Here is a 13,764-nt window from a genome sequence, read left to right on the forward strand (position 1 = left end):
CACCATCAAGGGTATTCCACCATACACCAGCCAGGAGACATCACACAGAGAGTGCCCTGAGTGATTACTCGTACCATCATCCTTAAATGTAACTCCCTCTTCATTGTAACAGCCTTGAAAGTATGGGAGGTTTTGTAGGTTATCTTAGCCACATTGACTAGACCATGGCAAGGAGAGTCAACCACTTCTAGAATTTCAGCCCAACCAATCCCCATCCTGCCGGGTTTCCATGACACACACTTCCCCTGCAGGTATACAACGAGAGTCATGACTTATACCTTTAAGATGAGACTGCAATGTATTCCACTATATTTTATGCCAGTTTTGAAGCAGTGTCTTCTTTCTTGCTGAGTGCCTTGTCAATATACTGTTGGGCATGTTTTACTGTTGATATAGATACGATTGTGAACCAGAAGAAGTGCACAGAACGAAAGACCATCGCTTCTCTCTATGCACTTGCTGTCTAACATGTCTTCCACTGTTTGCATCTAAATAAAGCTTCTGAATTATACCCTGGTGTCAGAAAGTTAAACAGATTTGAAAATGACTTCTATTTAAAAATCTTAATCCTTCCAGTGCTCCACAGGAAGCTGTATAGTTCTTTTTTATCTGACACCACAGTGCTCTCTGCTGCCACCTCTGTCCATGTCAGGAACTGTCCCGAGCAGGAGAGGTTTGTTATGGAGATTTGCTTGTACTCGGAACAGTTCCTGCCACAGACAGAGGTTTCAGCAGAGAGCACTGTGGTTAGACTGAAAAGAACTATACAACTTCCCCTGAAGCATACAGCAGCTGATAAGAACTGGAAGGATTAAGATTTTTTTTTCTATAGGAGTAATTTACATATCTGTAAACATTTCTGCCACCAGTTGATTTAAAAAAAATAAAATAAAAAATGTTTACCATGGAAGTACCCCTTTAAGGGCTAATATGTTTCTACTATATGGCTATTCGATCCTTTTGTAGCTGTTGCCTCCAGCATCTTCCTAAGGCCATTTGCTGTTGTTCTTGGATTGATTTGTACTTTTTGCTCTGAAGTCCACTGAAGTTTTGTTTCTGTATCCTGAGTGATTTCTTTAGATTTTTCAGTTATATCAAGCTAAGAGAAAAAATAGGCCTTGAACCTTGAATTAGGAATTAAATGATCTATTTGTAAACATCTGTTGTATATCATGTGCAAAGAAGATTTCCTAAATCTGTGGAGAGGACGCCATTGCAAACAAAGAATAGAAGAACATGGTAGATCCAGTTCCCGGGAGCTAGATCTACCATTTTATTCTATTTTTTTGCTACCTACTTAGGAAGCAGCCCACTGCTTTCCATTCTCCGGAATACTACTCTGCGCCACAGGATATACCGTACTTTAAACTGGTGGTGAACTGACCTGCGTTTGTTTGTTTTTCGATTTGCTATTCCTTCACTACAAACAAAGGCAAAAGTGGCTGGCGGTCAATTGCAGGAAATGTAGTGGGCGCCATGACACCAAATTTCCTTCTGCCAAGAACCTGGAAATGGTCCGGCCACAGGTGTGTAATTAAGGCGCTACCTGTGTCTGAATGGTGGACGAGGAATCTGTGGGAGCAGCTCTTGCTTGTCATCGGATCAAACAATCCTCTCTACTGATGGTCTCTTTGGGGTGTCTGAAGCCTGACCACTGCACCCAATACTTTCGAACAGCTTGGTCATTGTTGGCAATTAATAACATTGTGTTATAGAGGCAAGTGTAGCAGTCAGTGATCTATGACCAAGAAGCCTCAGAGAGCCTTTTTATAGGGCAGTGGGGAAAGCACTTTATGCCCTTCTGTGGTGATAACCCAAGACATAACTGCATGCCGAGTTTTGCAGCAGTTCATCATTTCTATATGGGTGCATTATTTTTTTCTGTCAATTAGGTTAGTAAGAATATTAAACTACAACACAGAAGTAAGAAGGAATGAAGCACTCACCAGGTCTCAATAGAAGATGCCAACTCTTTATTGTTTTTTAGCGAACATCGATTTTGTACATGTGGGGAGAGCGGATAGATGGAGCTGGGTGGAGGAGAAGGAATGGGCGACGGTCCGTTATCGTGCTTGCGCGCTTCGTCAGGCCCCTCATGGGGCCTGACGAAGCGCGCAAGCGCGATAACGGACCGTCGCCCATTTCTTCTCCCCCACCCAGCTCCATCTATCCGCTCTCCCCACATGTACAAAGTCAATGTACGCTAAAAACCAATAAAGAGTTATCATCTTCTTTCAAGACCCGGTGAGTGCTTAATTCCTTCTTACCTCTATGTTGTAGTTTACTGTGGACTTTCATGCATGTGAGCACTGGGATGGTCAGTTCAGCCTAAACAGCCTAGCGAAGTTACATTTTTTTTGTGGTGCTGCAGTGCCGGGGGCAGGGCAAACCTCTTGATACTGGACTGTATTAGTAAGAATATTGTTTGCATAGAGTGGCAAGGGGAGATAGGTGAGCCCCCCTGCCTTAAAAACCTAGTCACAACTGCAACCCCCAATGTAACAGATCTGTAAAAAAAAACAGTTTTTAAGCACCGTCCAGCAAGCAAGGGGAAATATTTTTTCTGTACCTTACAGAGAAGAAACACATTCAAAGTAAATCTATCAATGTTAGATTTCACATTTGATGGTTCTATAGCCCAAGTTGAGTAAGCTTCTTTTTAGACAAAAAACATTATGCTAATTCAAAGTCATATCTGCATTCCAGTTTGCCTCAGTGATCAGTTTTGTGAACACCTTTGTCGTTTCCTTTTTATATGCCATATATTTTACTTTCTTATAGGTATGAATTACTATTTGGCTGTCATCCCATTTCTTGGAGCTATTGATGCTGGATTATTTGAAGGATTTCCTTATGGCATAGTCATATCTCAACCAAATATATCTCAGTCTGACTTTTGCTGCAGCATTGAAGAGTGTCGCTCATTTTCTGCTAAAACCATGGATGAATGGAAAGCATTTTTTGAGGTAACTGTGTGACCCATGTTGTAGAAAATGCACATGAAGATTGCTATTTAATAACTTAATACAAATGGCTTCACTATGGTACACAATACCCACAATGTTTGAGATTGTTCTAAGCTGAATACCAACCTGCAAAGCTGATCAGGTCCTTTGGAAGATTTGGTGTGAGGGGAAGGGATTGGAGTAAGTGTACGTAGAATAAGTCAGCAAATAAAAGTGTATGAAGCTGGACTGATGCAATTCCAATGCTACAAATATTATAATTATTGGGTACTTGGGCAAAAACAAATAATAGATGCGTCAAAGGGAAATTTGTTGGGTTCCTTGGACTGAGTGTCAGCATTGCAGCAACAAAAAAATATGGCTCAGGGTATTTATTTACATTAATACAATAAAACAGTGTTAGAAATGTATATACTAATGGTATTATATTGATATCTAAAAAAAAAAGGTACATATTGAAACAACCTAAAATAAATTATATAAATCTAGTAATGATACATGAAAACACATTTTAAAATCATTGGGAGCCTTGTATCTGAGGTGACTATCCGGAACACTTCACGGTCACAGAGAAGTCTCAGTGTGTCTTGCCTTCTAACAAGTTTCACTATCATTTTAATATCAAAATACTAAATGTATAACTTCTGGCATTGTGTCTTTCAAAAAAGTGTATAGACGCTCCCTACAAATGTTGTTCTTCTGGATGTACAATGTTGAGCTGCATATTTGATACTATCTCAAGGTGAATCCTACATATTTTACATTAAAATCCAAACAGCAGATGACGTAGACCAACATGTCACTGTACAATTCATACATTGTTTAATTGAAAATGGCTTACCTTATCGGAGTTCATAAAAAAAACCTTCGTAGGTACAACACATTGACATATTTAGCATCGTTGTGAACCACCCCTGTGTCAGTCAAGATTATGTAGCCAGGTTTTAGATGAACTGTGTGTGTTCACATAACTTGAAGAAAGTATGTTTTCTATTGCACGTGCTCTTCTGGGTACCACACAACAGCCATCTTTCAATATATCAACTAATCTAATGTCCCCAATCTCAATACATAGGGCAATGTCACGGGGGAATGTTAAGGAGACTGCACTCCCCATTCAGTGATCTTTTACTTTAATCCAGTAGGCATATTATAGTACGTGCACAGCAGGCATCATATGCAAGAGGCAGAGGTGGTAACGGGACAGTACTGTTTTGCAGGCTTAGCGGGCTTCCCCTAGCCGACACATAGCGCCTCTCTTTGCGCAAGCGCATCTTATGTGAGAGACACCAGAAAGGTAGGAAACAGACAAGTCATGTGATCGCAACAGGTTAATATGAAGATAGTGTGTATACAATAAGAAATAGTAAATACAAAAATATATAAACATAATATATCCAAACATGGGGCATGTAAATAGAGCTAGGAATAGAAAATACAATTAGCTAAGAAGCGGGATTGAAGATCTTTTGCTTGCTGCTCGAAAATGTGGATGTCACTGTTAATACGTCTCAGGCGTAGGAACTGTGAATATGGAATACTACGCTTTGTGTGTGGCGGTTGAAAGTGGAGTAATGAGTTATGTGTGATGTGTTTATGGAAACCCATCGTCATGAGTGTGTCATCACACACTTGTAATTTCACATCTAAAAACTCAAGTTCATGCCTCCAAACACAGAGATAAACAACAGTCTTTTTATAGTGTTTAAGTATGTCACAAAATCCTGGAAAGCTGTCTGTGGGCCGTCCCAGACGACCAATATGTTGTCGTCGATAAATCGTAGGAAAAGTTTGATATACCTCACATAGGGGTTAAATGGGCACTGTCAGGTACAAAACTTTTGATATGTTGTAAAGCATGCAAAACCAAAAGAAAATTTTCTATATTTCATACTGAAAAAGCCAGTCAAACAACTGCCCCCCCCCCCTGCCTGCTTGGACACATACTAGTCCTGTTGTGTCCATGCATCATCACCTATGTCATGGACACACTTCCTTGATTGACAGCTGTGAGCGCAGGGCTCACAGCTGGAGGAAAAATCCTCCCACTGTCAGCTTGTGCCCCACTACTGTAAGTGAGGACAAGCTGGGGGTTATAGTTTTGCTAATTCTAGGGGAGATGTGAGCAGACAGCACAGGATCTGTCCAGAGTAAAAGGAAATCCCCATAGAAAACATATGCTGTTCTGGACAGTTCCTAAAATGGACAGAGATGTCAGCAGAGAGCACTGTGCTCAGTGTTTCAAAAAGAAAAGAATTTCCGCTGTAGTATTCAGCAGCTAATAAGTACAGGAAGGATTAAGATTTTTTAATAGAAGTAATTTACAAATCTGTTTAACTTTCTGGCACCAGTTGATTTAAAAAAAAAAAAAAAAGTTTTCACCGGAGTACCCCTTTAAGGACCAGGCCCATTTTGGCCTTAAGGACCAGACCAATTAAATTTTTGCATTTTCGTTTTTTTTCCTCCTCGCTTTCTAAAAATCATAACTCTTTTATATTTCCATCCACAGACCCATATGAGGGCTTGCATTTTGCATCACCAATTGTACTTTGTAATTACATCACTTATTTTACCATAAAAAGTACGGCGCAATCAAAAAAAATATTATTTATGTGGGAAAATTGAAAAGAAAACTGCAATTTAGCAAATTTTGGAAGGTTTTGTTTTCACGCTGTAAACTTTATGGTAAAAATGACATGTTTTTTTTATTCTGCGGGTCAATATGATTAAAATGATACCCATGTTATATGCTTTTCTATAATTCTACCGCTTAAAAAAAATCTCAAACCATTTTAACAAAATTGTTTGAAAAGTTTGAAATTGCCCTATTTTGACCATCTTTAAAATTTTTCTGTATATGGGGCGGTACGAGGGCTCATTTTTTGCGCCATGATCTGTTGTTTTTATCAGTACCACTTTTGCCTAGGTTTTACTTTTTATAAATTTTTTATAATTTTTTTTTAAATAAAATATGACAATGGCAATTTTGGATTTTTATTTTTACGTTTACGCCGTTCACCCAACAGGATAATTAACAATATATTTTAATAGTTCAGACTTTTACGCACGCGTTGATACCAAATATGTGTATTAATAATTTTTTTATGCTTTTTTGAGGGGAAAATGGGAAATACTGATGTTTTACCTTTTTATTGGGGGAGGGGATTTTACAAATTTTTTAACTTTTTTTTTTACACTTTAATAGTCCCCACAGGGGACTATTTATAGCAATCATTTGATTGCTAATACTGTTCAGTGCTATGAAAAGAGCATAACACTGATCAGTGTTATCGGTGATCTTCTGCTCTGGTCTGCTCGATCTCAGACCAGAGCAGAAGACAGCCGGAACCAGGTGAGGGGACCTCCGGCTGCCATGCTGGATGATCGGATCCCTGCGGTAGTGCTGCGGGCGATCCGATCATCCATTTAAAGTACCGCACAGCCGCAGATGCCGTGATCTGTATTGATCACGGCATCTGAGGGGTAAATAGCGGACGTCCGCACAATCGCGGATGTCTGCCTTTACTGGCAGGTCCCTGGCGGCTGATAGCAGCCGGGACCTGCTGCGCATGACCCGAGTACCGGTCATGGTGCGTTAAGTACCACAGCACCATGATGTACGTTTACATCCATTGTTGCTACGGGGTTAAAAGTGTAATAGAAAAAGAAATAAAGGTGCTAGACACAAAGATTTGATGTACATGGTCAGGATTAGGTACTGAGTGATATATTTAAAAAAAAATTTTGTTGGATCTGATGGGTACGCTTTAAGGTTGGAGAAGATGTATCGGCGTACAATAACGGTGGTGAGAAGATTGGCATAGGTACAAGAGACCGGTGTACCCATAGCGGTACCGGTCTATTATCTATACCAATCATCGCCCTCTTTGAACTCATTATGAGATAAAACAAAGGAAAGTACATCGCAAACAAACGAGGTGAACCCTTCGGTTTTATCAGTTTCTGATAGCAATTCATGAATCGCCCGTACGCCAGCATCCCGGGGGATGCGGGTGTATAGGCTCTGAATATTGATAGAGGCTAATTGATAGCTGTTTTGCCACAAGTGTACCAAGAGGTCCTCAGTGTCTTTAAAGTATGTGCGTATGTGTTTCAGCAGGGGTTTTAAAAGCCACTCTATGTACTGTGACAAGAACTCGGTCGCAGAGCCGATTTCTGCCATGATCGGGCGGCCAGGGGGTCGGCTCTGCAACTTGTGGACTTTTGGTAAGAAATACCACCTTTCGGCTTTGGGGAAATTGGGCAGCATTTTTTCCTCCTGGTTACCTGGATATTCCTTGAAAGGAAACTTTCCATGTATGAGCTGTTTCTTCTACACACATAATTGGGCCAGTCGGCAAATTAAATTGGGCGGATATACACAAATAGTTAACCATCTTAAAACCTGTCGCACTCTATTTGTCGTTTATGTGCTAATCTGCCCATGTGGGTTTTATTACGTGGGCAAGACAATTCAGCAGCTCCATGTCCGCATCCGCGAACATCTAATATCTATAAGGACCGATATTGGAGCCCCACACCTTATGACCCACATACGTGACGTTCACAATAGGTCTGGAACGAGTATATCCACCTACTGATGGCAGTGATAGGCATGCGAAATAATTAAACTGGATGCTATGGGAGCTCTAGGTTTTAATGACCGCTATGAATTTAGCCCCTTTTATAGAAACTGTATTTTCTATTCCTATTTATATGCCCCATGTTTGGCTATCTTCTGTATATATATATATTTACTGTTTCTTATTGTCTACACACTATTTTTATATTTACCTGTTGTGAGCACATGACTTGTCTGTTTCTTACCTTTCTGGTGTCTCTCACATAAGACGCGCTTGCACACAGAGAGGCGCCAGGTGTTAGCTAGTGGAAGCAAGCTAAGCGTGCAAAACAGTACTGTCCCAGTATCTCTGCCTCTTGCATATGATGTCTGCTGCGCACGTACTGTAATATGCCTACTGGATTAAAGTAAAAGATCACTGAATGGTGAGTGCAGTCTCCTTTATATTTCATTGTGGCATTGTGACTATTTCTGCATGGGTATGCACCACGGTTTTCAGGATCAGGCTTGCTGTTCTATGGTCAGTGTATTGCTGTGAACTCCTCAACTGTGCAGGTGCCGGTTCCTTCATCTCTCTACGAACTCAATAAATAGGGCACTATATGGGATCACTTATGTAGGATTATGTATCCGATTAGGAGTCATAAAAGAGAGAATCATGATTTTGATGGATATCCTGTATTACCCTGTGGCTAATTTTGCTAGATTCATTCTGAAGGGTATCTTGAATTCTGTTCTACTCTTGTGAGCTCCCCATATCAGTATGGATTTCATGGTGGTGGTGGCAGTTGACATGAAGGATGATGTTCCCCGCTGTAAGTTTTATTGTGGGTATCTGTAATAATAGCATTAACTGAGAACACTTTTTAAATCCAAATAAAAAAATGTGATGTGACATTTGTTTTACTAAATTTTAATTGTAATCATCATTCTTTAAACTTCCAATAAACACTGTTATAGCATACACATCTCCCTGCCATGTACTTAGCAGATCATCAATGAATCTGCCCACCCAGGGCACATGGTCACAAATCACATTTCTTGATGTGTAAATAAACTGTTATTTTCATCATGACATCTCCAAGTTCATGAGGGAGGGTATATATTTGGATTAAATATAAATTATGCTCTGACTAATACCACCAATGATTCATGATGTGGAACTGAAGAGTATAGTTACGTGATGTCACCACTAAACCAAACATTGTGCTCCTGCCACCTCAGGGCATGCTGGGAGTTGTAGTTTTGCAATATCTGGAGGTCCACAGGTTGAAGACCACGGTTATAGGAAGTTGTACTCACTGGCCCCGCCTCTCCGGACCATCACCGCTCGTCACCACTGCCCTGGATGTCGCCTTCCATCGCTGTCGCCGCGTCCCCAGGTGCTATCGACGCTCCGGCAAGGCTTCTGCTTCCCCGGCATCCTCGCTCTCCGTCGCCGCCATCACGTCGCTACGCACGCCGCTCCTATTGGATGACGGAACGGCGTGTGCAGCGACGTGATGACGACGATGGAGAGCGCCAGCCATGCAGGGGATCCCGAAGAGGACGCGCCGGAGCCCCGAGGACAGGTGAGTGATCGTCAGCGGACCACACGGGGCACCGTAAACGGCTATCCGGTGGCAGCTGAAGCAGTCTGTCTGCGCTGCTGGATAGCCGTTTATGCGATGGCCCCGACATACAAAAGCTTCGTATGTTGATGCTGCCTTCAACATGCGAGGGCCTCTGAGAGGCCATCGTATGTTGAAATGATCGTATGTCGGGGCCATCGTAGGTCAGGGGGTCACTGTACATCAAAGCTGGAAGTGCATTGGTTTGTCCATGCATTACATGAAACTTGTACACTAAGCAGCAATAAAGATGTGGATCTTCTCCTAGAATAAGGAATGGATAGTTCTATATTCATTGAACATGGCTTTAAAAGCAATGACAGCTACTTAATGTAATGGAGGTCTATTAGAATTCTGTGAAGTCCAATGGACCCCATTAACACAATTGTTAAAGAGTCTTGCCCCTCATTGTTTTAAAACAGAACCCCTAGAACCATATCTGGCGGGATTATAATGGCATCTGTAAAAGAGAGATTGTATGATGCTTGCTATAACTCTGTTGTATACGTATAATCAGGACATTCCTTTTTCTCTACACTATAAATATTTCCTAAATAATATTTTTATATTTCTCTTCAGTCAATAATGACATCAAATAAAAAATCTGACACTTCTGTACCAGAGTTAACCAAAGAAGAAGAAAGAGTCTTATCCAATTTGTGGAGGGCTCACATGGAGTCTATTGCTGTTGCACTTCCACGCTGCTCAGACAGGTAAAGTAATATTATGATTTTCCCCCCCAGTATACACTGAATGCAGCAGCCAGATTAAATGTTATCCAGCCAATACCTACATAGCTTACATAACTCAAAACTACCACTCCCATTTCCAAAACGTTTCTTGTACTGCACCAGTTCTCTGGAATGTGATATCCTAGACAGTCAGATTAATTCCCAACATCCATACTTTTAAGCATGCCCTAAAAATATGTATCTTTAGGCAGACCTGCCACATTTCCTTTACAGTCCCACTTATTTCATCCTACATTTTTATTTCACTCAATTTCACTCAAATGCACTTTCTATCACTGACACTGGCCAGGAGACTGTCTGATCTACTTGTATGTGCAGTACTCTATTGTTATGAAAGGCTGGACCATTGTTAAAATCTTTACCATATGTCTCCCCCTTATTTTCTCATACAGTAAATGTGAGCAGAACCCTCACTCTTGTTTGAATTGTCAGTTTGTTACTCTGCAATGTGTTTTCTCATCTGTACATGAATTTACAATAATGTGTTGCGGAACAGAGTTGAACGAAATTTATAAAAGTTCGGCTTGGCGGGCTTGCTGAATTTTTTTTGAAGTTTTGTCAATGTTGAACAGGTTCTATGCGGACTGGCAATGCAATAAGCTTCAAAACACATGTATAATGCTGTGTCTAAGACCTCAAAAGCCCCATATAGCACTGCTAGGGCCTTTTTCAGGCTAAGTTAATGTCAAAGTTACAGCGACATGCGACAACCCATGGTAACTAACAGCTTGTTTAAGAACACACTGCGCTAACAGATTTTGTATGTTTTTAACACTTAAATAAGGGCGCATAATATTTCTCTTTCTATTGGCAGATGCCTTTTGGTGTTAAAATGCACACAGAGGTATTGGAAGACACAATTGCTTTTTCCAAGCATTCTAAAAATTTTCCCTTTTGGAAGTTGCAGCAGGATTGGTGTCACAAAATAGTTAAAAAATAGCTTTTGTAAACACTGAAAAGTAAAAAAAAATTATCACAAATTCTCCCTTTTTGGGAGTTGCAACAGGATTGGTTACTGTGTCTCAAAAAAGTGAAACAGGGAAAACATTGAAAAATCTGTTATTTGTGTTTAGGCCTGGCTGTAGTAGCAGTACATCCGTTTGGTGATGATTGATGACAAGTTGGAATACTGGATGTAAAAAAGTCATCATCATGTACTCCAATGTGAACATGCTGCTGCTGCCTCACACAGAGGAAGCGCTGGGAGTGGAGCGTTAACTCAGCAGGGAGCTGGGAGTGAACCCCCATTCAGCAATTGTTTGCTGTTGGAAAGTCATGGCAAGCTGGATACATAGCCTGTCGCTATAAAAATTAAATGTTTTGTTTTTTAGATTAGAAAATTAGGTTAAAAATACATTCCACATTCTGGTTTTAAACTGAAGGTCTAAGAGTGGATAGTCATCTAGTACTTATCCCGTTTTTGCATGTGTACAATACACCAGTGGTAGCTGTAAGCAATGAATAGCAAGCAATGGTGGACTAGTGGTAGCTGTAACCAGTGGACAACAGGTTTTGGTAGCTGAAGCCAGCAAATGATGGACTAGTGGTAGCTGCAGCCAACTATTAGTGGACTAGTGGTAGGTTTAGTTATTAAACCCAGGTAGAAACGCTATGTTTGATAAAACCCAGTTAAATCAGTTAACTTGGCGTAAGATGCCTTTTTCCTCTTTTTCTCGCAATGCTTTCAATGTATTTTATGTTGCAATACAGGTGAGTCCACTGCTTTGCATCCTATTATGCATTCAGCCACCAAAACGCCATATCTTCCTCATTTCTTTTGCACCATATGTCTGTACTATATAATGATTTTTCTTTTACTAATAAATATTTGTAGTAAACCATAAAACACTCTGTATTATTATTCATATATCTGCACAGGTTACACCACCTCTCAGAATCAGAAGGAAACTTTGGAATGGACTGGGCCACAGCAGTTGAATTCATTGCAGCTTCCAACTTCCCCACAAATTTCCAGATCACAAATGATTTTCAAACATTTCTGCCAAAAAGGATTTTGAAGGAAGGTGATAAAGCCCCCTACATTCCTGACTTCTCGGAACAAGAAAATAGGGTTCTGGCTACACTACATTTACTTAACAAAGCCAACACATTTACAGGTATATTTATTGCTTTGATTTTATTTACTGTTTATGACTATTTATGAGTGAAAGTAATTTCCAGTAGAAAAAAAAAACAATAACACATACAATATAAAGTTTGCTTTCCATTGATAATACACTTAAAAGAAGCATTTTTGATTAAGACAAAAGTGAATACAAGTAGTTATTTGAAGTTAGCTGTGTTCTATCTTTAACATGTAGAACAAAGCTAAAGCACAAAAAGAAAAAACTCCAATTGCTCACAAATCACATAAAATAAGATAAAATGTTATTAAAAACACAAAGAAAGACTATACCTAAGGTTCAAACACCAATTTCCAGCAATCAGAGACAGGACTGGTGCAAGGTTTTTCACCACCCTAGGCAAAAGCTAATTTTGCTGCCCACTTCACTCCACTCATTGGCCTGCCCTTTGACACGTCCCACCTTACTACTGGGGAGACACACTGTAACAAGCTCCTCCTCCTGTAATTAGCATATTAATGGGGTGACACACTGTAAAAAACCTCCTCCTCATGCTGCTGGCTGAGCGAGTGGTTTGGATGTTGGTTGTTCTTACTTCCTTGCGGCAGGCAGAGCAGTGCCCCCCATCAAAAGGGTACTCTAGGATGCCTTTTTTTGCCTATAGGCAGAGCCAGCCCTGGTCAGGGAGATATAGGGGAGGTCTCACTGGTGCAAAATACCAGAAACCACTCACACATCTATTATTCATGAGTCGATGTCTGCATATTATCGTATATATTTTCTAAAATAAAGATATAAGATGAAGCTTCTATAGGATGCCAGTCATACAGTTATATGCAGTGGACCATGTTGGCTTACAGCCTATTAGGTCAGACAAGCAGACAACACAAGTACTGACAATTTCATATAACATTGTCTCCTCTGCATGCTGCTGGGGATTTGTGTTTGCCTTCCTGGTGCTGCAGACAATAGATTCTGTCTTTTACCTCTATTTAGTGGCCTATGCTGAAGTGAAAAACATATAGATACAGATGTGTTTATACAACATAGATCTATATGTGGAGCCTTATTACACCAAGGCCTTAAAGGATTCACAAAATGTGTGCAAGTCCATTGTTACAGCAAGCAAGCACGACGTTCAGACCATTTTGTCCTCATTCCCTATCAGAGGCAGCTTGTTAGCTCAGTCTTTATGTTTTATTTCATAACAAGAATATTACCCTTATGATCCAGATATCAAATGTGTATTAAAAGAGATAACATGGTGTCATGTTTACTCTTGCTATATCATTCATATGCTGTATAAAATGAGAAATACCATAATATAAAAAATGAATAAGGTATACTTACGTATATTATGTACACCATAGGGGAGATTTATCAAAGCCTGTGTAGAGGAAGAGTGGTGCAGTTGCCCATAGCAACCAATCAGATCGCTTCTTTTATTTTTAGAAAGGCCTCTGAAACATGTAAGCAGCGATCTGATTGGTTGCTATGGGCAACTGCTCTACTCTTCCTCTACACAGGTTTTGATAAATCTCCCCCCATGTTACTAAATATTAGTACATATTAATCTCCTGCTAAGGAGCTTCTGACAGAATATTAAATAGCATAAAGAAATCTAAGCACCAGCAGGGTATTTCAGCATTTGGGAAAAAAATAGGGTCAGGAAAAAAAAAAATATATTTTTTTTAAATTATATTTACTTATCTCTAGTTCACCCCAGCTCTTGTTCATCTCCTTCTAGTCCCCCAATCTCCTGCCTTCTTC

The 13,764-nt window shown here is 40.1% G+C and overlaps 1 protein-coding gene across 1 annotated transcript in view; it reads left to right on the top strand.

The window, feature by feature from the left end:
- The window catches only part of C3H6orf58 (chromosome 3 C6orf58 homolog), a 61,683-nt gene that overhangs the window by 41,366 nt on the left and 6,553 nt on the right, over nt 1-13,764 (top strand). Inside the window, exons 7-9 of the mRNA XM_056563603.1 lie at nt 2,782-2,966; nt 9,738-9,871; nt 11,789-12,027. Of these exons, the coding sequence (XP_056419578.1) occupies nt 2,782-2,966; nt 9,738-9,871; nt 11,789-12,027 (558 nt within the window). The remainder of the gene's footprint in view (nt 1-2,781; nt 2,967-9,737; nt 9,872-11,788; nt 12,028-13,764) is intronic.

Source organism: Hyla sarda, chromosome 3 (genome assembly GCF_029499605.1).
Source record: "Hyla sarda isolate aHylSar1 chromosome 3, aHylSar1.hap1, whole genome shotgun sequence".
NCBI classification, from domain to species: Eukaryota; Metazoa; Chordata; class Amphibia; order Anura; family Hylidae; genus Hyla; species Hyla sarda.